Raw genomic sequence first — 27,233 nt, forward strand, 5'->3', positions numbered from 1 at the left:
TCCAAACCTTCCACAGTATAAAGACATGCACTAAAATAGCACTAGCTCAAGTAACATTAAATATTTCCCAAAGTTTAAGTGAGAGTTTGACTAATTGAAAGAACTAGTCATATTGCTTCTGAAGATATTTGCTGCGGCCAAAACTGTGTACTGTCACAGTCACATTATACTGTATTTGATGAAGGTTGCTCTTATCGCCCGGCAAAACAGTACATTATTTTAGGGATGCATGCGATTAGTATGACTAGATTTCAGACATACTTCATCTGGAGACGTTGGCATCGTCTTTTGACCCGATTATTTGACATAAGAACAAGAACCGTGAAAAGGATCTGCTTTGGTTTTGTTAAACAAGCACCATTTAAGCACAAGGAACCATCTTGGTGTGTATATAGCACTTACAGTTGAGATGAGCCGTCGCAATTCACAGCAGTTCCTTTGAATCCAATATTTTGAACGTGACATCGCTTCAGATCCTGAGGGATTATGGGATCGTTAAGAGTCCAGTCGATCCGCACTTCAAAACCTCGCAGGAAATAGTTGGTCATCCGGGTATATCTTGTTTAATTGCTTCATGAATACTGTGGATTCAGACATTCTTCTCCATTGGCACAGTGTTTTTGGCATACCATATAATAGAGAAGTATGAATATTCGGATGCAGCAATGGATTTATCCACTGGATCATATGGGTTACTTTTACGCTGCCTTTATGTGATTTTTCAAGCTTCAACGGTCTGGCCACCATTCACTTGCAGAGCTGAGATATTCTTCTGAAAATCTTAATTTGTGTTTTGCAGGAGAAAGCAAGTCATACACATATGGAATGGCATGAGCGTGAGTAAATGATGAGAGAATTTTCATTTTTGTGTGCACTATCCCTTTAAACAATGAAGACAGAATACGCCCCCTACTGGCTCACGCAATGTAATGCACACCTACAACAGGGTAATTGGTAGCAAAGAGATTTCTCTATGGAGTACAAACTATTATCACTCATTTAATATAGGATAAAAACAAAGCATACAAGCTAATTTGTAATCAATTATATATAGATCTAAGATAATGGTTAGTGTAAAGAGACTTATTGACAAAAATAAGTTATTGTGTAACATAGTAAAAAAGCACACCACTATCTCTCCAATTCAGTAAACAGTCCAAATAGTAATGCAAAAGACCATGAACAGATCACAAATGAATCAGAACCAGACACGAGGATCATTCAACATTGTAGATAACAAACTAACATGACTTTGCATAGAAATAATCCAGCAACCTAGCTTTTTACACACATCGGATATTAACAACAGGTGAGAGCAATTATTCTTGTAAAACAGTTATTTTCTGAAGAGGATGCTCTCTGATCAGTCTTACTTTAATCAGTGCGAAACAAACATGCATCAAACTATAGCTGTATATGCTCATGCATAGAACACAATCAGTACTTAGGGAGGCAGGCTGTGTTTTGTGAGTAGTGAGATTAGACTCATAGGAATTCTGGGTCACCGTGGCGGCAGTATGCAGTAGATGTGTTGCCAAGGCAACCACACAGCTGTTAGAGAAGGGCTGGAACTGCAGTGCTCAGCTGTTCTTGGTCCCTGAGGAAGTCTCCATCACCTGCTCCTGCTGTTATACAGCCACCAGAAATGCAGTGGGAGAGTCCTGCTGCTTAAAGGAACTTCAGCATATCGCATGATGGTCAAAATGGATTCTTGCTATAACACTTGCTATCTAGTATAATAAAAATAAATAAGCAAAATGACCATAATCTGGTCATTAAGCAATACAGATAGTGAGTTAAAATATGACTTTTCATCCCCTGCTCTGTCTTGTCTTAACCATGGGTTTGTTCATCCTTACAATAAAGGCATTCAGTCCAAAGCATCTGGGCTTAGTTTATATTTATTGAATATTACATTTTCACAATCATACCTACAGTATCATCTTTAGTGCCTCTTAGTTTGGTGGGGGTGAACTTAAATATTTTCTTTATCCGCTCTCATGAATAGAATCAAAAAGAGCTGAGTTTTATTTGCCAGGTGTGTACATTTGTTTTGAATACTGGAGCTCTTACTTACTGTACATTAAGAAAACACATTGCAAGAATAGACAGAAAAACTCAAATAAACTTTACAGGAGTGTGCAAATTGTGCATAGATTATTATTGAAAAGTAGAAATAAATATTTAAACGACATGATTTGGTGCCCAGCGCATGGCAGAGAGCAGAAGAACAAATTAAGAGATTGTTGCCTGGGTTTGTTGGGCCCACGATTGTAGAATCCAGAAACAGGACAATGATGCATTTTGGTCCTGCAGAGGAACATTTTTATGGGATGTTAATAGGTTGTGAGATATAGGATTTTGTCTAACCATTTCACTTTCGAATTATTATTTAAATTCTGTGCATCATCCATGCAAACCAAAAGTGATGTCATAAAGGGGTAGTTCATTTACTTACCCTCATACCATCCCAGATGTATATGACTCTATTTCTTCTGCTGAACACAAACATTTTTAGAAATACAATTTAGCTCTGCAGGTCCTCACAATGTACATTTGGAGTACAATTGAAGCTCAAAAGAGCATATAAATGCAGCATTAAAGTAATCCATACAACTCCAGTGGTTAAATCCATATCCTAAGAAGTGATTTGATAAGTGTTGGTGAGAAACAGATTCATATTTATGTCCTTTTGTACTGTAAATCTCCACTTTCACGTTCTTCTTTTATTTTTTGGGATTCACATTCTTTGTGCATACCATCAGCTACTGGGCAGGGAGGAGAATTTATAGTAAAAAGGACATAAATATTGATCTGTTTCTCATCCACGCTTATCATATCTCTTCTAAATATATATATATTTAACCTCTTGAGTTGTATGGATTACTTTTATGCTGCCTTAATGTGATTTTGGGAGCTTCAAAATGTTGTTACCCATTCACTTGCATTGTATGGACATACAGCTGAAATATTCTTTTAAAAAAAATGTTTATGTTCAGCAGAAGAAATAAATTCATACACATCTGGGATGGCATGAAGGTCATTTTTGCGCTGACTTTTACTTTTAGTAACATTCAACACCATATATTTAAAAAATTAATATGCAGTCAAATTTTGATGAACTTTTTATAGGCATCTGCAGGCCAATTCATAGAGCAGAAAACAAATGCCCAGCCTACAAACAAGATTGTCACAGATTACCTCTCCATCTTGTATGGCTCCACTGTGCAACATCATAGACCAAGGAAAATCACCTTTTATCCCATCTTAGTTGGAATACAGTTGGAACTGAAAATGTTGCCTCGCTTCATCTTTAGTCCATATTCATTGGCTACAGACAAACTCGTCCACGCTTTCCACAATCACTGACTGAAACTGTAACAAAGACTCCCCAGGGTGCGTGATTCCATAACGGTGTCCTGGCTGCAGTCTGTACAAAAGTTAGGGATGTTCTGTACTTCCACGACTCACCACACGGTGTCGCCCTATACAAATACAACAGACTCAAATCAGGTTAAAATGGGTCAGTGTGTCTTACAGGCCTTCGCGCATTGCAGTGGTTTGATTTAGAAGGATATGGCGAGGGCATGTGCACTCGATATTTACATTACAGGTTATTGAAAAGCGTCCTTGCTCCTTTGAGTTTACCCCGTTATTTAGCCGAGAGCCTTGTAAAAACGCGTTTATTGACAGCTTTGATTCAGGCTCGTCCTCTATGACGTAATGCTTTCTTAATAAATTACGTTTACCTGTATGACCTGCTGAGAACAAAGAATAAAATCCACAATCAATCAATCAATCAATCTATCTATCTATCTATCTATCTATCTATCTATCTATCTATCTATCTATCTATCTATCTATCATCAAAAAAATTATTATATGAATATTGTGCTTATTGTAATTTTTTGTGCCACTTCTGCCACGTTATCAATGTGTTGTTGAAATGGTTAACAGTACCTGCGATGCTGAATGTGCTAGTGGTGATGAAGAGAGAGCAGAGCTCGTGCGAGGAGGGAGCGAGAGGGAGGGAGAGAAAGAGCAAGCGCGTCACACGCTCGTGGGGGGAAATCAAGAGGGCGAAAACTGCTCGTGGACACAATGGATTCGCGAACAGAAGAGTTTTGCGTTGATTAAAACACCACGTCTTCGATGAACACGGGAAACAAGGTAACTGTCTGTTTTGATGGGAGCACGGCACGTTTGGTGCGCGGTTTGTCGCGCTTTTCCTCCTTTTCTTTCATTCCTGCGCTGAACAGTTATTCGGACTTGAGAGGATGCAGGAAGCGACGTCGCGAGTCGAGGCATCGTTGCAGAAAGCGGGGCCCGGTCGTTCCGCAGGGTCTAAATGTGATGATTTGACAGGCGGCAGCTTCTGCAACCAGTTAACACTATTTCAGATTAATTATCGGCGCAAACAATCGATTTATTGCAGATTTGAATTCGCACAATATCTCAGTAATGGCCGGAATTAAAACGACCGCTAATGTTTCCGTGCCAATAAATACTGGCAGATTCATGCTGCCAAGATAAGTAATCTACTGGCAACAGCGTGGGATCACAACAAAGCCTGTCTGTCCATGTCAGTTTGCATGGCATTTCCAATTATTCGTGATGCGCTTTACACAAGTATCACACGATTTAAGATTGTGTTTTGGTCGTTGGTCTCGTTTAATGTTTCGTTCGTGAACTGACTTCCTGTATCTGACAAAGATTCATTTGATGTCGTCTAAAGAGAGACCGTTACAAACGCTATTTGGCCGCTATATTCGGATTAATTGCATATGTTCCACTGTCATTTTTATTAATAATCAGGCGGATATATATATAAGACTTCTAGTTTGCAAAATGTATATTTTGTGTTGACGAAAATAATGTAACCGTATATGAGATACACGGTATTTTCAAGAAAATCTGCTTCGACGGAAACGTTTCGCGTCAATACCTCGATTATTTCCATTATAATGTTTCATTTCGTCAAGATTTCGCTATAATAAACCAGTGCCGCTTGAATTTTAAAATGTAAGGTGAGGCATAAAAGATTTGGCCTACGTTTAGTTTGTTTACACCCTCACACATTTTACCGTTTTTAAATGAACTCTAATACTAAAGAGAATTATGGGAATTTTAACAATTCTGGCATCTGTGTGGCCGTGGCAGAGCTGTCAATGGAAACATCTGCTGAATGTCTTATTGACATCCAACAGATACTTATTGACATTCTAGATTGCACACGTACCTCTTCGTGATGTTTGCTTTAGATCTTTTAATCTGGAAAGCATCACATTTTAATTAACATCTGCAAAACATCTTAAAAAGATCTGATTAACAAACATTCTAAATCATCACATCTCAAAGACATCTGCTGAATGTCTTATTGACATCCCAGATGTCACACATACGTCTCTGAGATGTCTGTTTTAGATCTTTTCATCTGGAAAGCATGCTGAATGTCTTATTGACATCCCAGATGTCACACATACGTCTCTGAGATGTCTGTTTTAGATCTTTTCATCTGGAAAGCATGCTGAATGTCTTATTGACATCCCAGATGTCACACATACGTCTCTGAGATGTCTGTTTTAGATCTTTTCATCTGGAAAGCATGCTGAATGTCTTATTGACATCCCAGATGTCACACATACATCTCTGAGATGTCTGTTTTAGATCTTTTCATCTGGAAAGCATGCTGAATGTTTTATTGACATCCCAGACGTCACACATACATCTCTGAGATGTCTGTTTTAGATCTTTTCATCTGGAAAGCATGCTGAATGTCTTATTGACATCAGAAACATACTTATAATAAGTTATTGACAAATGTCTTATAGACGTATTGCAAATGAACAAACAATATAATAGATACATTCTCAAGATGTAAACACACACATCAAATATGGTAGACGTCTGGAAGATTGTACGTATGCTAAGTACAATCAGGGCCAGAGCCACATTAGTGTTACTAACCTTTATTTTTGTATATCTGCTAAATGGGCTTCTGTTTTAGTTGACAACTTAAGTTTAATTGTTTTCACTCTCTCTTTCCTGTGAATTGCTTTGACTTTTATTTCATAGGCTTAAGTGGGGCCTGACCCATGATAGATTTTTATTTATTATTAAAGTTAAAGTGAGTAATTCTGCGACATTAGCACCACCAAATGTATTTGTAAAAATAAGCTTTGTTTTCAAACAGATTTCCAAATACACACTCTGTCTTCCATTCGTTGTACAAACACAAAGTCCCGCCCCAAACGTATGCCATTGGTTGAGTCAGTGTTGTTGTGTCAGGCTGGACAGGTCGCTCAAATAGATCAGTGTTTGAATGCACCAATGAGCCACATTGTTTACACTTTGCATGGAAATCAACCTACGAATGGTTGCCTCTGCATTTTAAGTTGGGATAGGAAAAAGTATTTTAACATAAGAAAATTACGCCTTTCGGCTTTAAGTTAAGTTGATGTTATGCGTTCTTGTCTCTTATTCATACTTTATTTTCTTTCATTCTCTTTTTTGCTCCTGATAATGTGGACTAATCTATCGATGCTTCCTGACATCTGCCACTTCATCTGGCATTCCTTTTTGCAATAAGAAGTGGAGGCAGAGGGCTATGCCGTTTCTGCTTGTCTTTACTGCTGTTTGATTAACCATGATGAAGACTGAACCCCCATCTGCAGCCAGTGGCAGCACTACCACCACCCTCGTAGCACGAAGCGCATCTCCGCACAGAAATGCCTATGAGGCTGGAATTCAATCTCTCAAGCCAGTTAAAGATCCCAGTGCTGCAAATGGAGAGGATGCGAAACCTCGACCACAGGGCCGTGGCCGCAGGTACGGCTCTAATGTGCACCGCATCAAGAACATGTTCATGCAGATGGGCTCTCCTGGGGACGAAGATGATCCGTTAAAGGCCAATCCCCAAGACCAAACGGTGCGACTGTCTCTCCCCAGAGCAAGCAGTTTGAATGAGAATGTGGACCACAGTGCGCTTCTCAAACTCGGTTCGACTGTGTCAGAGCGGGTTAACCGCTTTGATGTAAAGACTGATGGTAGCACCTCCCGTGGGTCAAATGCAGGTTTCTCTAAGCTTCAGGAAACACGAAGAATATTTGAACAACGCCATCTCCAGGAGAAGCAGGCTGCAACAAACCGTATACTTTTAAAGAAAGAGCGGGCGTCAGGATTCCAAGATAGCCGTCTGGATGTTGTGGTTCGCTTTAATGGCAGTACTGAGTCATTGGACAGGCTGGATACAGCAGACTATCCTGCAGAAGCAGTCTCTCCTACGGTCAGCCAGCTGAGCGCTGTGTTTGAAAAAGCAGAACGTAACCACATCCACCGACCGTCCTCAACTTCCCCACTGCCCTCTCAATGTGTAAGCCCAACCCCGAGCAAAGTCGGGGGAATAAACTCCAAAATCATCACCAAAAAGGTGCAAGCATTCCCTACAACAGAGAATCAAGAGGACGGAGCGCAGCCTAAAGACCAAAAGTCTGCACCTGGGAGTCCGAAGACAAATAAAGCATTTGAGGATGCCACTGCTGGTACGGATCTAGATAAGTCCAGGTCAGAGGAGATTCCGGACGCAATAAAGGAATCCAAACCTGGAGAGCATGCAGCACCCACCGCGCCAGATGCAGGGAGCAGACTGGTACAGGCTGATGTCCATGCTTCTCTGGAAAATGGGGAGGCCACTAGGAGACATGAGTCTTCAGAACAAAGGGAGGAAATGGGACAGTCAGCTGGAGAGACCTGCAGCGATGAGGACTTCCACAAAGAGGATATCTCTGAAGCAGACCTGGTGGACATCAGCGCTTACAGTGGTATCGGAGAGGACTCTGGTGGTAGTCAGCTAGATGAGGATGAGGAGGCGGAAGATGATGAGGCTTATGAACCAGAATCCAGCTGTTCAGAAATCCCTGGACTGCCAGTAGAAGAAGAACCACCCCCTAGCAGGAAGATTCGTTTCAGTGCAAACCCTATCAAGGTGAGTCCCTAAAATGTGTGAAAGCAAAGATACTGTAGAGTGGATGCTTTGTGTCATACTGTTATTTAAAGGAACGTTCCAGGCTCAGTACAAGTTAAGCTCAATCATTTCAATCGACAGGATTTGTGGCATGTTGATTACCATTAAAAATTATTTCGACCTGTCCCTCATTTATTTAAAAACAGCATAAGAAATAGTTACAGTAAGGGAATTATAATGGAAGTGAATGGGGATAGTCCATTAACATAACAAACATTTTTTGATTTCCAGGAAAAATCATGGACTTTTTTTTATAGTTAATATATTTTTTGATTTTATTTGTTATGTTATGTCCTAAAATATTTAACCAGTGTGTTATGTTGCACTGGATTAAAAACACATGGTGAAGAGTTTAAAATATATCATGTTATTTAGAATACCTGATCAATTAGGTTGCTTTACTCTAGCACCTTTGGTGCGCACCTGGGTTCGAATGATGTCAAAGTTCGGTTTATTTGGATAATGTGAACACAGTTTTCTGAACTTGGATGTGCACCCAGGAACCGCACCCGAGTCCACTTGAAAAAGTGGTCTGGGGTATGGTTCATGTGAACTTAAGTACACTTTTTGAATCACGGAAGTGAACTAGGGCTGAGCGATGTAAAATATTTTAGCTATATCGCAATATATAATTATATCGTCAACCCCCCCTGACGAGGGTCGGTGAAAATTCATTTTAAATTCACATATTGAAAACCCAAAAATATAAACAAAAGCCATTTCTAAATTCAAATTGCACTTTAAACTAAATGGGAGAAAAGTAAATTCATATAATAATATAAAATAACTATTAAAATCTTATATATAACCACCTCCCCAAATCCAAAAATTCACCGTCTCCAATGGCCACATTTGCCATCCCGCAAGTATACGTCAATGACAACAGGTGGAAAATTACTACTAGCCTAAAGATTAAGAACTAAAGACAAGTGAGTGGTGGCTCAGCGGTTAAGGCTCTGGGTTACTGGGTTCAAGCCCCAACACCAACAAGACACCACTGTTGGGCCCTTGAGCAAGGCCCTTGAACCTATCTGCTCCAGGGGCGCCGTATCATTTGTATTTGTATTTAAAGAAAATAAAATAGAACTCAATTTTAGGTTCAAAGTGGACTTATCTTACACTATTTTATGATTTAATCACTTTCGTCTTTGTTTCTTTAATATAAATAAATATATTACTGAACCATGCATTCACAATGCATGTTAAGTGCAAACTGGTTGGTGGAATAAAGCAAACTAAACTCACAGCACCTCTTGAGATGATCGGAGATCATTTGCAGCATTCTTATAGATGACAACGTTATTATTGAAAACAGTTTTTAAATGAGTGAAACCGAGAAAAAGAGTGGTTACTCTTTATGTGCGCTTGTTCCACGAGCATGTACTGCACGCAGCGAATCAGACACGAGCACTAACGACTTTTCTTAGACTGTTCTTAAAAATAAAATAAGTGTGTTACTTCAAGTGCTGTTGTGGGTAGATAAGCAAAATTACTTGCGCATGAAATACATTTGGACGTGGAGCTTGCGAACTGGATTCAGCCTCGTCACATTTGGCGGGTGGCGTGTGCTAGTTTCACACCCTGGGCTACTGTTTAATATATTTGCTGACTACCCAGATCCTTGGTTTTTCCATTTCCTGATATTGTCGATCATCTTCAATCAATTGAGTGCCACAGTCAGCATCGGGTTCTTTGTAAGATATCGTCGATATACTAATACATCGTACTATCGCCCACCCCTAAAGTGAACTGTTTGTGATGACATATAATTTGCATCTTTGCAGGCTCCCAATCGCAATTATTATGGTATAATGCATTTCTCACACCTGCTTGTGTCTAAATAAATCCCCTTCAGGAAGCAGCTCACATTCTTCACATCTCTTGCAATGCATCCGTGGGCATGCGCCAGACAAACGCTAACTTTCATCACATCATTGCACATTCAATGCATCTGCGGGAGACAAACACAAGTGTAGTTTTGTGCTTGTAAAGTTTTGGTGGTAAATCCAAAGAGATGAATTCTTTAATAACACACCAAAGCTAATGTCATCTTGAGTTGTTGCCTAGTTACAGTGGTAAACGGCTGGCATTTGTACTCCCATTGATGACTCAATCAGAACGCTGTTCAGACCGAAATAATATAATGTGAACAGAGACCAACGGGGGGAGGGGGGAGGAAACAAACTCGGGTGAAAGCACCCTTAGAGACAACGATGTGATGTTAATCCCCGCCCATTTTAGGATTCAAGTAATGTGTTTGCATGGATTACATTTCAAATTAAATGTTTTCAGTTTTATCTTTTATCAAACAGTGGTGTGGTTTTGTTTTTTAAAAATTTCCAATTGTGATTTCGGTGCCATTTTCAGAATGGAAGGCTAAATGTTTGTGTATGGAAATTATCTTTGAAGTCAAGGAAATGTCATGCAAATCCATTGGTTGAAAAGAGTGGGAACACTGTAACATAATTTTTGGTGTGATAAAATTGCTTAGTAATGTAATCCAATATTACAGCATGAAAACTTGTTAACACCCTAACACAAGTACTGGTAAATCCCTGATTTCATCACACTAAAATCATATTAACACATATAATGTTTACATTTAATGGCTATACTGGCTATCAACATTATCCAACAAATGCTTTTGATTGAGCTTTCTGAACCCAGAAAATTCCTTTAAGCACATTAGTGTTTACACATGTGTCATTACAGTGTACATTGTCATAAAGTGGGAACAGTTAACATTTTAGGCTGGAATAAATTGTTACAGATTACAGCCGCTATTAGTAAACAAAGTGTTGTTGGACAGACTCGATGGATGCTGGAGTAAGAATGGAGTAAGCAAGACAATTCGTACAAGAATGTCTTTTCTAGAAGCAGGCATAGATTGCATATGTTTGGGGAATTCCAGATGAAAGTGTCATTGGTTTGACGCAAAAGTAGCCTACTAGATGCCTTCGTTTAATATAATGATCAACACAGATTCTCTATGAAGGGAGAACTGCTTCACTGCGTGCAGTCACCTCTAGGCACTGTCAGCACTTTGATTTAGCCTAGCACACACAAGGCCACCCACTCCAACTGCTAATGGCCAATTTCTGCAAGTTTAAGCCTACTGTCTCTTTTCAGTTTGTGCTTGCAAACTGCATGGTTAGTCAGGTGATACACAGTAGTTATCCTTTGTATGAGAGTCACATGGCTGTTTTTGCTTAGTGTGTTTGCTACTCTTGCATATGAATTTGCATTTTTGAGACAATGGTGGTACATAACCAGTCTGAATTGCACAGCATACAGTACCACAAACAGCAACAGCATCAATATGAGCTGAATCTTCATTTTTCATATCCCTTTTTTACTAAATATGAGCTTACATCTTGAATGAATTTCAGAGGTTTTAGATTGCCCTCCGCAAACCATTTGGGCCATCTTGCATTAGACATGACTGTCTGGCATAAGTGCAATGATTGTGATGTAATTCTGTGTTTTTTGTGCCTCAACTTTATATAAGCAGTATAACTTTGAACAAAAATTCTGTTGCAATTTACTCTTATGTTGTTCCAAACCCCCATGACTTCTCTGCATGGAACAGAAAAGCAGATGTTGTGGCAGAATGATAGCCTCAGTCACCATTCACTTTCACTGTATAAAAAGCATGCAGAAAAAGTGAATAGTGAGTAAAGCTAACATTTGACCTAACATCATCTTTTGTGTTCCACAAAATAAAGAAAGTCATATGGGTTTGGAACAACATAAGAGTGATTAAATGACCAAAGAATTGAATTTTGTTTTGGTGAACTATCCATTTAATTTGTCCACTAAGCTAAATTGGGCAGAAATGTAATTCTCTGAAGCTGCTTGTACAATTTTCTCCTGCAATACAGGAATGTAATTCTTCTCGATTAATCCGAAATGGATTATTTTCTGACCTAAAAAATGTGACCTACGTGAATTGTTAATCCGTTAAAAAAATAAAAGGGGACTGGGCATGTCATGTTAATATTCCATCAAGGGTTAATATCGATAATGGACATTACAGGGCATTCTCGATAAGATAATAACCTCCAATGAAAATACTTCCCAAGTCTAGCACTTTTCACCAAAACAAGGGCAATTCAACCTTACCTCGGCGGATGACGCCACTGCTACTTCTTCCTCATTCACATATGGAAAAGGTTTATTTTAATTAATCGAGAGAAATAAAATGGTTGGATATAAAATGGTCTTGAACCGTTTCTGACAGATTAAAAATCACTAATGTTAAGGGGCAGTTTCAGCATTACTGATGTGATATTTACAATGAAATCGTAAAATTTAACATCACATATAAACTACTCATTGCCAGAATATTTAACCATTTGTATGTATAATGATAAAACCCTATCATGATGCAGTCCAGACATTAGAAAATGTTCAGTTTAGACCTTCATGGGTTACTGACGTGATAAAAATATATGAGTTTTTGGGAGACCACACGAACTGTAAAAACTGTGAATCCAAAATCCAGAAAAAAAACTATTCACACAATGAAGAGGGGTTGGCACTCCTAAGAACATGTAATATAAAATGTTTATTCATTGTCATTTTCACATTAATGTGGAAAAAGCAGCGTGGCAGTTGTAAAAGCAGCACTTACAGTACATATTGAGGGAAAGCCGTTCAAAACTCATTATAGCCTGCAGACTTTTACCTATGAGACATTGGTATGATACCCATTAATGCAGCATAATGGATTAGATTAAGATTAAAATCGCAATACGGCCTTGCATAATTACTAAACCGCTAAATGCTGCTTTTTAAAACAGTCTTCATTGCCTGCTTCAGTCAGCACTAGCGGTGCCATCTTGCGGATGTGTTCGGTGTGGACACACTAAGCAGTGCATGAATATGAGATGATCCAACATTTATAAGATTGTCAAATCACAAAGCTTGTCAAAATGATTGCTTCCCAAATGTTGCGTATAGATCTCATAACTTCTGCACTCTGTGTGGGTGGTTTTATTCTGATCAACAATAGCTATGTGACGATACACACATTTCACGATACGTTGCAGAAGCCTCACGATAAGACACTTTTATAAAAAATTAAATACAAAAACAAACCCACAAATAGTTTTCTCTTATTAAACTTATTCAAGGATTCGACATAAATGTATTTTAAATCTTAAGTTACACAACAGTGTCTGACATTGGCAGCATAAAGCAGTGCTTTTTAATAAAGTAACTTAAACAACAGCACTCAAACTTTTTATTAAAGCTAATTTGACATAAATAAAACGACATGTTTGATGTACAGTAGCACATGACACTGTTGTTTGGGAAATTTGACAAGCTGTAACGCTACAATCTACTTGCCGTTTGCCATCGATCTTTGAGCTCTAAACTTACTAGTTTGTAGACTTGTTGCACTGTGTTCCTGTGAGTGCCCGCCTCTCCGGGTAGGAGATTGTTTCGAAGCTCTCAGTGTTGCATTACTTGGTTTTAATCACATTTATGTAAATATTTATGTATGTATTTATATATACATATGATATCAAATTGTGAGAGTCGTATCGTATGTTACGATGCAATATTTTTTAAACCCCTACTCAATAGTGTCAATAGCTAGCTAAAATGTAAATTTGTGACTCAGTCAATAAAGGCAAGACAATAGAAGAGGGATGTACAGTAATGTACTGTACACTGATTCAGTACCAGAATGTTTATATTTAAGAACACAAAAAGCACTGTTCTGAAATCAGCAGATAATATTACTCCTTTTGAGGCAGATTCACATGATTACCAACACTATCAGAGAGAGAGATCACTTCAGTTTGTTCATCTGGTCAACAAATATTCTAGAAATACGAAATGAATTATTAATATAGCCATTGTGCTTCCTCATGAAACAAATGCACATAGACCTTATTCACTGCAGCGCCATATTTGGGCTTTAAAGTGAAGGTAAACGAGGCTGTGAGGGATGGACTTACAATCTCTTAAATGGCATGAGCCATATAAAGCTGTATAAAGCTCCTAGATCACATCCAGTTTTACACAACTCATGTTTTCTGGAGTTTCTTGTCTTTTGAATTTATTTGGAAAGAAGTTTTTTCAATGTTTCATCTTCAGAATGATCCAAAACAATTTTAACAACATTACAACACATTGAAGAGATGGTAAGTCCCGTCCCTCACAGCCTCATTGTGATCCCCATCAAAATTGAAAGATGCTGCTACTGTGAATAAGGTCCTTCAATCACATCCAAAATGGTGAGGTGCTCGATTCACAGTATGGGAGTTATGAGAAATGTTGTATCGGAAGTAGGGCTGCACAATTAATCAAAATAAAATCGAAACTGCAATATGACCATGTGCAATTATTAAACTGCAAAGGGCTGCGATTTAATTAAATAAATAGTCTGCTCCCCTCAAAGTTTATTTGCGCTGCTCTGTCCAGTCTATATTAAAAAGAGCATTGTTGGTGTTTTCAGAGCTGCACTTCACAACTCCCTCTCATGCTTAGAGCAACAGAAGTGCTCCGAGTTCAGTTCTGTTTGCTTAAATGCGCTAAACGCTTTATTTACACTAAACTGGTGCATCCTGCATGAAGCGTTTTTTATTATTATCTGCGGAAGCAGCATCTCAGTCTCCGCAAGGGACTGGTATCATAATAATATCGCAGAATACAAGATGGGGTATAATTCAAACATCTTTATTAAATGATTGCTGAGCAAACAGCATTAACAGTAACACCTGTAGAGTCTAGAAACATCTCTTCATTCTTCTGTCATTTGTTTACCTCACGAGAGAGCGTGTCGCTTTTCTTACACTCCCCGCAGAAACAAGTAAAAGCAGAACTAATATTACCAACATCCAACAAAATGAAAAGGAAGGAACATACATATAATATACATCTATATCAAATATTTAGTTACTACACTATAATGCATTACTAAATTAAATATAATAAAATAATGAATACAAATAATTAAATTAAATGGTGACAAACTAACCAAAATGTTCACTTTAAATGTAATTACACCAATGGGTCATCAATTCAACTTGAGTTTGACATTAAGCCTCATTCTTTAGGACTATATACAGTAAAGAATAGTTTGTATAAGCCTACTAGTTTTTAAGGCTTAGAATAAAGAGTAACATTTATATTTTAAAATTATATTTTGTGTTTATTGCACTATTTAATCAACCAACATGATTTTTGACAGCAGAAACTAGGCAACAACTATGGTCTTACCAACAGGGAAATGTAGTTAACAGTGACATTGAGCAGAACGTTTACATATAACCAGTTTTGACAGAGCTGCTGATAAATGTTAAATGATCAGCATCGATTGATGAGATCGGTATCGGATATTAAAATCCTGATCGGAGCATCCCTAATATTCAAGTTGACTGTTTCAAAAACTAATGATGATGATTAGTGGGCTGAGACCCTATTACAAAATGGACATAATCATGTACAAGGTGGATGGATACAATTTGAATATGAAGAAGACTTTTTTTCACTGTTTATACATTTATTTGTTTGTGGTTGAACTGAAAAAAAGGTCTCTGTTTGGTTCTTTTTAAGAGGGCTCAAGTGTGAAAACCCCAGAAGCCTTTTTGCAGTTGAACTTGTGGAAAACATTACCATCATAATCGCAGTTCAAATCGCAATCACAATATTTGTCAAAATAATTGCAATATGATTTTTGTCCAAATCGTCTAGCCCTAATCTGAAGCACAGACAGTGTGATATCTCTTACGTCAAGGGGATTTGATACCAGGGGGCTTGTTCTGCCTTTGCAAACTGTGCATGACACTGTCCCTCACGGTTTTAGTATAGAGATGGCATACATCAATGCATAGCAGAGATGACCACTAAAGAGAGCTACTTGATAAATAAGAGTGCTGCTACTCAAGCCTTGTTTACCTCTTCTCTCATCTGGGCTAAAAGCTCTTGTGTCTTTAGATCATGGCCTCATTAGTCCCTATTGCTGTGATATTAGTAGACCACTACTGATCCTACAACATCACTTGAGATAGACAAAGGCCTATTATACCATTTGAGGTGATAGAAAATTACATGTTAAGTTCTGAAGTAGGGGTGGGTGACATGACCAAAATCTTATATCACGATATGAGTAATTTTACATCACTTGACGATATTCATCAGAATATAGTATTTTAAGTATGTTTTAAATCATTCTGACCATAATGCTAAATTTCACATTATGCCACATTTTATTCTGATATGTTGTTGACAATATAATTATTATTATATATAGAGAGTTTATATATTATTTAGGGCTGTTGTTTTAACGTGTTAATTCAGTGCGTTTCATTTTACAAAAAATAACGAGTTAAAATAATTAACGCAATTAATCGCACTGCCCCCGGACCGTAATAAGGAAGATTCCTGAGAAATGCAAGCTTGTAGTACCACCTGTTTACTCCAGAGGGCATTAAGTGAAACTTCAGCTCTGTAACAGTACACAGTTTATACAGTGAAGAAAACACTTCAGTAGGCAGAACAACACAAACATGCGTTATGTTTTTGCGTTTTAAACACTTGAAGGAGCGTAAATCAGAACTAAGGGATCACAAGATGTGTTTAAAGATTGAGTATTAAACTATATTTAACTTGACATATATCATTTTTAAATATTTAAAGATAACTATGTATAATTATTTCATCATTATATATTGAATTATTGTTATTTGAGGGGCTTTCTCAGCAAATATTTGTATATGCGATTAATCGTGATTAATTAATTGGGACACCATGTAATTAATTTGATTAACATTTTTTATCGATTGACAGCCCTAATATTATTATATAAAATTTCCTCAAGAAACTCAAGATCTTCCCAAAGCAATACAACAAACAAAATAATGAAAACGAAATCCAACAAAAATAAACACTTGCAGAAGATTATTTCATAATATTCTTTTGCGTGCTTCATTTGAGGTAAAACAAATGGCTTGTTTTACGAATGATTATCGCCATGCGACAAAGTTTGCATATTACATGTTTCTGCGCTGTGTTGGCTTTTGCGAAACTACTCTACAGATGTCGCACCTGCTTTAATAATAAGCTTTTTATTGTATTGTTTGGGAGTCGTCCCGTTCTGTAGAGATTTAGTGCGAGTGATCTCGCTCTCCAGTGAATACCGGGAAGTCTGCCCGAATTTCCTTGATCCAGAGATAGCGCACACAACACACACATGAAACGCAGATGTGCGTGGCAGATGAGAAGCATTAACATTAGATGAATGTCATTAAATTTGTTTTGGCAGCTGACTACAGCTCAGTTCATGTTTCTTAAAGTCTCTCAGTCTCACGTGAAGCCTTACCCACTGATAGATAAGCCCACTCTGTGCACATGGATATTTACATACTGCAATATACATGATATAGCAAAATCTCTATCGATTGACATTTTATATAGTCGCCATGATATATATCGTCATATTGCCCAGCCCTATTATATTGATAAGCAGTATGAGCATAAATGGTTTACATGCTAATGTTGTTGCCTGTTGTCAACGTTTATCGTCCAGCGTGTATTCAAGTGGATGGTTTGCATTTGTGTTCATGTCTAGTTTACAGACTGGCCTTGTTATTAAGTGCATTCTGCGTCCAGACAGGCGTGGGTAGACTCTTATCCGTTCAAAGACAGGAAGAACTCCAGCTATTTCAATTGTAGTTAACATTGGGCTTTTTGTGGAAGTTGCCCTTTAAACGCTGATCTCAGACCTGTATTGTAATTCATCTCAGAAGTGAGAGGTTCTGGATTTAGATTTGATCAGATCTTCAAATAGGATAGCAAGTGAAGGCTTTTACTCAGATTTAGCTCAAGGTGCATCATAGAGGAAGTCCCATTATAGTTTACTTGTCTTGCAGACAAATTATCTTCACAGACTGATGACGTGTTTCCACCTTATATAGCAGCATAAATCTAGCAAACTTTTTTTAAAATATTTTTTATCTCCATACACTGACTTATATTTCTTGTTCACTGACGTCCCTCCCTTTCAAAGCCAATGAGCTCTAGTTTAAAGTGCGAGACTGCTTTGCTGGCTTTTCATGCCTGTAAATACTGACTGTAGTGCAAGCCAATAGTATTGTAGTGCAGGCTGTGAAGGAGCCTATCATTGGTTTGACCCACTAAATTAATATGCCCCTTCACTGAACGAGTGAGGATCAGGATCTGTTGACCGGCTGAAGGAAAGGAGGAAGAGGTATGTCGTTCGTTTACTTCAGGAATTTAATTCAAATATACTAGCTGGATGAATTATGAGTAAAAGTGACAAATTACATTACAATGATTTCAGAACGTAATTGAATCGCTAAATTATTTTTAGGCTAATTTTGCTTTGTTTTCATTTGTGGGGAAAACGCTTATGATGCTTAAACACTGCTGAATTTTCTTAATAGATTTTAGATAAAATTTGAATAAAGTCTATTTAGACTTGTTTAAGTTGTGAATGACTCAGTTCTTTATCAATGTTTATATGACTCTCTCAAAATACATAAAAGACGTTCATTTTTTGCTACCTAATGGTAAAAGAGTGATTTACAAAAATTGTCACTGAACGAATCAGTAAACAAATCTGAATTACAGACAGAGAAACAAAACCTAGAGTTAGGCCTAATACACTCTACTAAATGTTACATTTATGACAGTAACAGGTTTTTGTATTGTTTGAAATAACTTTAAACTATAGAAGTTGTGATATGATTGATTCATGTTCTCTAATTTTTGTTAATAAATGGAGAAAAAAAGAATGATATATACAGATGAAACGTACTGCAAATAAATAGACAGTTACTATTTATATGATTTGTCATTTTATTTTGTTATTTTACACTTTGTTATTTTATTGGTTTTTTATATTTCACTATATTGAAATTAATAAATTAATTTCATTTTTTAAAGCCAAATCAATAAAGCAAAAAAATTTACCAACCCTTGGCAGGGGTGTTGACGATGTAATCAGATATCGCAATATTTTTTAAGGCAATTATCGCAAAAAAATTTTTACATATCCCCCAGCCCTATTGATGATATATGTTATTTACACCCAGTTGCAAATAGTTGCAAATTCTATTTGCATTCCTTATTAAATACTAACATACAGTATCAATGCAGTTTAATGTGTTTATTTAGAATCCCACAGACACCCTACTCCAACCCCTACGCCTATATTTACCCTAACACTACCCTTGCCGTACTAAAAATGCTTTTACTGCAGTAACAATAGTATCACCTTGGATTTTTTCTTGTAAAATTATAATTACCACAAAATTAAATATGGTTAATAAATTAACACGTTATTACTGTTGTAACACCTGTGAGGGCTCATCAGTATATTTACACTATTTGTGGAAATCAACATACAAATGGCTTACTTATAGTTAGGCCATCTCTGCACATTACGGTTGTGTAGGGAAAAAAGTATTTTATAATTATTATGATTATTATAATGACTGAATATGCACCCTTTTAGATTGTCTTAGCCGACATATACGTGTGCTTTGGCATCTCACAACCTAAACAGACTGAGTCCATTTCAGCAGCTAAAAATAGAGTTATGTTCTCCTCACTTTCACATAATCCAGTGAAAAAGTCTTACTCCCTGCACTACAGGTGGTGATGCTTTCTCTGGATTAAGGTAGCTCTGATTCCAGGCAATAACACACACAATAATGGTGCTGCTATGTGGTGCTTTAGACATGTTGTTGAACTAGGCCCGTTATCAGGGTTAAGCAGGGAACTGAGGGGAAGTGGAAATGCTGACTTAAAGGGACAGTGCAGTTTATTTTTAAATGATAAAACTAATGAAGCATGGCATCATAGCTTAACAACCCACTTTTGTTCTCCAGTGACAGAAGTGATGCAGCATTTTTCAGATTCCACTGCAGATCTAAAGGGCTTCTGGGGGTAATGAATAGGGCTGGGGTGTTTATCAAATATTTATAATATATTCTAAATTATTCGGTTGGCAATATTAAATTAACCAACATCGGTATGATTTTAATGCACTTTTGGGTCATTAAGTTTCCTAAAGACAGGGCTAGAGAAGTAGGCCAGTTTCACTAAAACAGACATATTTTAATAGTGTCTCTGATTTAATCTGTATTAGCAAAAATGCAGATAGTGTTGAAAAGTTCAAATTAATTCAATGAATCAGTTCTTTCAAAGTGTTTGTTTCATTGAATTATTTGTGTCATCGGAAATCCCTTCTTATCGGACAAAAGTCGTGTGTTGGCCTGTCGCGATTGTTAAATAATCGTCTGATCACCGTTATTTTATCTAACATCGGTTATTTGAGATAACGGCAGTTATTCTGCACTTTAAATTCCAATTCGATTTTTCCATGTAAATAAGGGGAATTTTATACTCTAATATATAAATGCGACGAATGGCTTATTTACCGCGAAACGCACCCAGAGAAGCTCCTGAAAAGTGTGTGAAGATAAACTGCTTCTAAAGTACATTGATGTGTGCGCCAAACTCCAGCAAAAATATAAGAAGTGATTTTGATGTAAACAGCTGAAAATGTACTAAAAATCTTAATCTAGATTGTTCAAATGAAGATAGCAATTCATTGGAAAATCTATATTTTTACCTAGCATTAGTTTAAACACTGAACTACATCAAGCTTTAACACACACACACACACACTCTCACACACACACAAAGTGAAGCCTGTTTGTACGTTGTTTCAATGGCATGTTAGAACCATCCTAGCATTGTCTCCAAGTGGTCAAATGTCAAACAGTTAAATTGCACAAACTAGTGACCTGTTTATGCCATTTGTCTGTCTAGTCATTTTGCAATAACCCCAGTTTTCAGCCTTGAAGGGGCCAGGGTTGCCAAAGCAAGCCTATTAGTTTGCCAGAACTACAACTGCCCACCATTCCAATTAAAACATTGCTATATAGAAATCTGCTCACGTACATTGATTGAGAAAGACAGAGGGGTTGATTTGTTAGCTGAATTATATACTCACAAGTTGGAAAGGACTGTTTAAATCCTACTGGGCCTTTGGCTGGCTTTTGGTGAGGATATTGATTGATGTATGGCCTCATTTTGTTAAACAGTTCCCACTGCCCATCCCCTTAGTCAATAGCTAGCCAAATGGCTGCATACAATCAGGCACAGGGCTTAGCATACATTGGCAAAAGGCAGTAAAAAATAAGTGTATAAATATACATGTGCATAATTTACTCACCCATGTGTTCTTCCAAACCCTTATTACTTACCATACTTTCTTCCATGGAACACAATAGCACATGTTAGTCTCGGTTAACATTTTTCCTTACAATGAAAGTGAATGTTGACTGAGGCTGTCATTCTGAATAACACATTTTGTATATGGAAGAAAGAAAGTCATATAGGTTTAAAACAACAGGATGGTGATTAAAGGATGTTTCCCTCTCTTTCTTTGTGCTGCCAATTTAAACGATTTTAAGTCGATTCCTGGAAAAAACAAACAAAAAAAACAGGGGCCATACAAGCTAGGTCAGCTATTTTGAGAATAACGGGACATGATTATTATAACATTGTAATCTGAATTTGGGATCGAAAAGGCAGGAGTACTTAATATAGTACCAGAAATATGATATGAATCTCTCTCAAAAAGCCTATTTAATACAGACCATTTGTATAATCTCTATTGCCCTTTTAAAGATCGGACCCATTGTGTTCTGTTTTAGAAGCATTGAGAAGAAATTGCATTTACATTTCAGATATGGATTGTGGATGATAGTGTTTGTGTTTTTGAACGCCTCTAGGCAAAACCCAGGCCCCCTTATTCACTTTGTTCTAGGCTTCTCGTTGCTGTGTAAAATACTAACAAGGTTAAACTGCTTCATCCTTTAAGTGTTTGTTTAACAGCAGTCAAGCAAATGTAACTTGATGGCCAATATTAAACTCTGACTTTAATTAAAGAACAAAAGGTTAGCCAATATCCAGATGTGCAGCATCCACTTAATTAGATGTAATAAAACCAGCTTTGTCACAGAGGTTTTCAAACTTTAACATTTGTAACATGTTGTTATATTCAAGCCAATTTATGATACTTTTGTGAAAGAGTTAGGGTGACTTTTATAATAATTTATAATTTATTTTAATTTGTTCTGCATTGTCTTTCTATATTCTATGAGCTTGTAACGCAGTTCAATGGAAAGGAGGAGGCAAGAACCGGCTTGTCAATGTAAATAACATTTTAATGATAACTTAAAGGCAAACACACACACATGAGGGACATGTCCATAAACGATCTCTCTCTCTCGCACCATCCTCCGCAGTCGGCCTTTATCCCTCTCGGAGGCTTGATTAGCCTGAAAAGGGACCAGGTGTGTAGAATCATGACCTGGCCCCACCCTCCACCCTGTCACATGCCTCCCTCGTTCTCTCAGGCTGGGGAGCCCCCGGCATGAAGTAACCCCCCCTTCCCTGGGGAGGGGCGTGCCTTTCGCCCCATCCCGTCATCCCCGTCTACCTGGATAAGGGAGGGGAAAAGGGTAGGGAAACAGAAATAATAAAAATGGGGGATGGGTACTTCCTGTAACAGTGTAGTACCCCCCAAAAAACACTGTAAAATTTAAACGAGAGGGAAAAGGCCAACGTGGAGCGGCAATGAGAGAGAGAGGAGAGAGAGAAAAAACACTTACTCGCCAGTTCTCCGATACGTCGTAGCTTGTTCCTCGGCCACTCCTCCACCCTCTAACGGACGACAGCCGCCCCTCTCCGGGTGGATCGGAGGCAGTCCTCCAGCCCCTGGCGGACGGAATGCCCCACCGCGTTCTCTGGGAACAGAAGGAGTCTCCGCTTCCCCTGGCAGCGGTTCTCCCACTCCAGGCGGTCGGCAGCGAGCCCCTCCCAGCTCGCGGTCAGTGGTCTCAGACGGCGCTGCATTTCAGCGGCTGGTAGGGGACTCCTCCGCCCCTGGCAGCGGCCCTGGCCGCTCCAGGCGGTCGGTTAGTAGCCCCTTCTCCCCTTGTGGTCGGCGGCTGTTCCTCCACTTCCAGGCGGCCGGGCTCCTCGTCCCCCGGCAGATGGCCACGGCTGCTCCGTTGGGGTAGAGAACGAGAACTCTACTACGGCGTATCCCTCCTCCTTCCCGGGTTTCGGCACCAGTGTTAGGGTGACTTTTATAATAATTTATAATTTATTATAATTTGTCCTGTATTGTCTTTCTATATTCTATGAGCTTGTAACGCAGTTCAGTGGAAAGGAGGAGGCAAGAACCGGCTTGTCAATGTAAATAACATTTTAATGATAACACACACACAGGCAAACACACACACATGACGGACATGTCCGTAAACGATCTCTCTCTCTCACACCATCCTCCGCAGTCAGACTTTATCCCTCTCGGAGGCTTGATTAGCCTGATAAGGTACCGGGTGTGTAGAATCACGACCCGGCCCTGCCCTCCACCCTGCCACAGAGCTCTATGAGAGAAGTTTGTTCATAATGGCAATAAACATTTATAGCGCTAAAAACAATGCAAGTTCTTGCGTTAACACGTATCCCACTGTGAACATGCTTCTATCATGGATTTAAGAACGTGCAGCAGACTCAAAGATTTTTACTGAAAAATTATTAGAATTTTGTGTTGTTTCTCACCAAAGCCTATTGTCTTCAGAAGGCTTGGAATATGATGCATTTATGATGCTGTTGGGTCATTTTTAAGCTTTAATTCCAAAAGAACTGCCATTGTATTGAAAAGACAGACTTGAATAGTCATACAATTGTTTCCTTTTAAGTTCCACATAAGTATTTACTAAAGAAGGTCAGATAGAAATACTCATCATATTACACAATATTTATAATAATAATCTGTTTCTACTTATTTCCATTTATATTTTCCTTTATATTTTGTTTCTATTTACAGAAAAAGTACAATGGCATTACCATGTTTTTTGGGCATGGTACCATGGTAATATACTGTTTTGATGTATTATACTGGCAGTGCCATTTAGAACCATGTTAATATTATTGTACATGAATATGGTAGTCATTCAGAATTATGGTATATCTAAAGATACCATGGTATTACCATGTGATACCACCAATCTGCCATTGTACCACCACCCTATGTTATTTGTGAGGCTCAGCTTTGATGTACATTAGTATAGCTTCTGTAAAATGTGGTGCCTTTGTTAAGATGAAATGTCTTGTGTATATAATTTTAAAAAATTTCTCTTTATGTGGTGTGCCTTTTATACTTCTGGCTCTTCTCATCACTGGTTCTGTCTGCTATGTCCAGTTACTCAGAAAAGGATGCAGTCATAGGGCCTGTTCGTTTTTCTCATTTTACTTTAAGATGTGGTGAGGTTTGGTTAACACGAATCCCATAATCCTCTTTTGGACATCAATGTTTTGTCATCGTCAGCATTCAGCCATGTTATTCATGTCTAGCTGCTCAAGTGAAGCGTTTAAACTTTAGAAGCTGAGAGTGAAATGTCTGTTTGTGCTCACAGAACCCAGTGGCTATAGACAGCATAGAAATGTATTTAAAATGAAGACTGTCAATTTAAACCAGGGATTAAAAACAAAAAGTTTAACATTTTGGTTCGTTCTGAGCAAAAACTGTATTTAAAAGTTCTGCAGCATCCTTTCCAAATGGTTACTGGTTAGAACAAAATAAAAGAACTGTTAATAACTGTGACAGGGCGTAGGGCGGGGCCAGGTCGTGATGTTTAAACACCCGGCCCCATATCAGGCTTATCAAGCCTCCGAGAGGGATAAAGGCCGACTACGGACGGTGGTGCGACAGGGAGCAGCTGTCCGTCCTATGTGTGTGTTTGTGTCTTTTGGTATCAGTTTTTCATTAAACTATTATTTATATTGTTCTCGCCTCCTCCTTTCCATTGAACTGCTTTACAATAATGTTCTTTTTAAAATGACAGTACTCTGCGCTAAGGAGTGGGTGAAATACCAATTGCAGCATTGCCAGAACAAGCTCAAAATAATCAACAAATTTGCGAATTAAAGATCTGCTTCTGAGTCAAAACACAGCACCATCAAATCTGTATTAAAGGATAGTACTTTTAACATCAAATAAGGTTTTCCTTGTAACTGAATTAGCTGAGCATATATATGTAGTAATTACACATAGTTTTAATATATTGCATATATTATATTTTATTACATGTATATTTTTTAATTGCATAATTTGTTCTATTTATAGGTTTTTACATTGATTTGTTGAACACATGCTGATAACTGATACTGTCTCTTTAAGGAAACCTGCATTTGTGTTAATAGTCTTTAAAATAGCATGGCTAGATAAATGGCTTCATATCATCTGTACTACACAATTCACCACTGTGAAATCTAAACATTTACTAGCCAGTTGCAAAATATAAAGCCAACATTTTTAGTCGCATAGCGTTGGATGCAGATGCGAGTGATTTTCCTTTCGTTGTTGAAGAGGATTGCACATAGAGTAAAAGATTGTTCTTAGGATTTAAGAATGGGTATCGAGATCATTAAAATGAAGATCACGATGCTTTGGGAAAGCAATATTTTTAGCCACCCCTACGGCTGATGCATGTGTACATAGACCAACAAAAATAGCGCCTGCAAAATTGTATGGCCTGAACCTACAACGTCTCCGTTACTAGTCCAGATCTTTAACCACTAGGTCACACCACACAGTTTGTTGACCTGTCTAGTGTAGCAATACTGCATGTAGGCAAGCTTCGTGCAACAAAAAAACCTAATCACTCAACAGTGCCTACCAAAGGCATTTACATTTGTTGTTTGGCTGAGTTTTTGAAACTCACTTTTGAAAATTAAACCACATAGTGTTTCACATACTTCAGCTCAGATTGCCACCAAAGATATTTTCAGCATGGGATGTGCCCCTCTTAGAGCTCTCTTTATTATAAAGTAGCACAACAAGCAAGTATAACTGAGACATAACTCTTTGTTTGTTAGTGGATTTTAAGGAGATCACATCTGCAATCTTCTGATGTTGTTTTGCAGAGGCGGGTGTGGTGGTGTTTTTGTGGGTTTTCAGTGGTCTTGTTTGTAAGTCAACGTCTTTGTATTTTTTAGTTGTGGTACAGCACCTTTAGCCACTTACTAGTTAATGCGTAAGAAATGCCAGCCAAGGTAGCAAATGCTTTTTTCCTCTGTATGGGAGAACGAAACGTCAGCCGTTGGCTCGCTTATAGGGAGTCTGTTGTTGAAAGGTTGCTAGGGTCACGCTAGAATGCCCAGCGCACTCGTTTACTTCTTTAGTTCTTTCTTATTCGCTGGCATTCCTCTTTAGCAGTCGTCCTCGAGCATTGGCCATTGGAGAGCGAGAAGCAGCACACACTGAAGCCTCTGTTCTTCACTTCTTCATCTCTCTCAAATTCTCTCGATTTTCTCACTCAGCTCTTTTCCGTAAACATTCTCTCTATGAAGCTGTCTGCCATTTGCCCTCCTTTGAAAGAAATGCTCTGTTTCACTCTTGACTACTCCATTCCCTCGTTATGTTTTACTTAAAAATTCATGATAAAAATTAAAAGTTAGATCAAAATTGACTATGATATCAATGAAATTATTTTCTAAAATCAGTTCCAAATTCCGTTTTCCGTTTATTTTTTTCTTAATTCCATATTTTAAAGTTGAATTCAGTTTTATCATCAAAAGAGTGTACAATCAAATAAAAATAGAACAATTCGTTTTCAACATAAGGTATTATAGTTATCAAATGAAGTGCTTCTATACAGATCCTCAACATAATCTAAACATAACATTTTTGTCAAATAAAGTGCTGACCAACAGAGCATCACAGTGTAAACGAAAACATTTGTTTATATTTAGGCAAATTAAATTGCAGTTTAGTAATCACATTAGGCCATATCATGATTTTAATTTGATGTATTGTGCATTCAACCGTTTTATTCATACATTTTGTGACATTCCACGCTTTATAGTTAATTACATTTTTATAACTGGATTTTGCGATCCTGTCCAAGTTTTCCCAATTGCAGAAATCAATCACCCAATTTAATTTTTTTATTTTTTTCATGCACATTTGATGAATTATTTAGGGATGGGTCATAATGGTCAATAAGTTGTCCAACAACCCACTATTTGGTTAGTGAGGTGTGTTGGTCAATGTGGCCGAGAGGCCGATACAATGCCGATTATATCACACAATTTAATATAGTAAATATATTAAAATGTAATTGCTAAAACTCTTATTTAGCACTAT

The 27,233-nt window shown here is 37.9% G+C and overlaps 1 protein-coding gene across 2 annotated transcripts in view; it reads left to right on the forward strand.

The window, feature by feature from the left end:
• The first annotated feature begins 4,064 nt into the window (after window positions 1–4,064).
• The window catches only part of LOC127652968 (neurabin-2-like), a 76,331-nt gene continuing 53,162 nt past the window's right edge, over window positions 4,065–27,233 (forward strand). Inside the window, exons 1-2 of one of the 2 annotated variants that reach the window (XM_052139421.1) lie at window positions 4,065–4,170; window positions 6,590–7,984. In XM_052139421.1, the coding sequence (XP_051995381.1) occupies window positions 6,647–7,984 (1,338 nt within the window). In that variant the 5' untranslated portion in view covers window positions 4,065–4,170; window positions 6,590–6,646. The remainder of the gene's footprint in view (window positions 4,171–6,589; window positions 7,985–27,233) is intronic. The other variant, XM_052139422.1, reaches the window with a different exon arrangement.

The sequence above is a fragment of the Xyrauchen texanus genome, chromosome 12 (assembly GCF_025860055.1).
Source record: "Xyrauchen texanus isolate HMW12.3.18 chromosome 12, RBS_HiC_50CHRs, whole genome shotgun sequence".
Lineage (NCBI taxonomy): Eukaryota > Metazoa > Chordata > Actinopteri > Cypriniformes > Catostomidae > Xyrauchen > Xyrauchen texanus.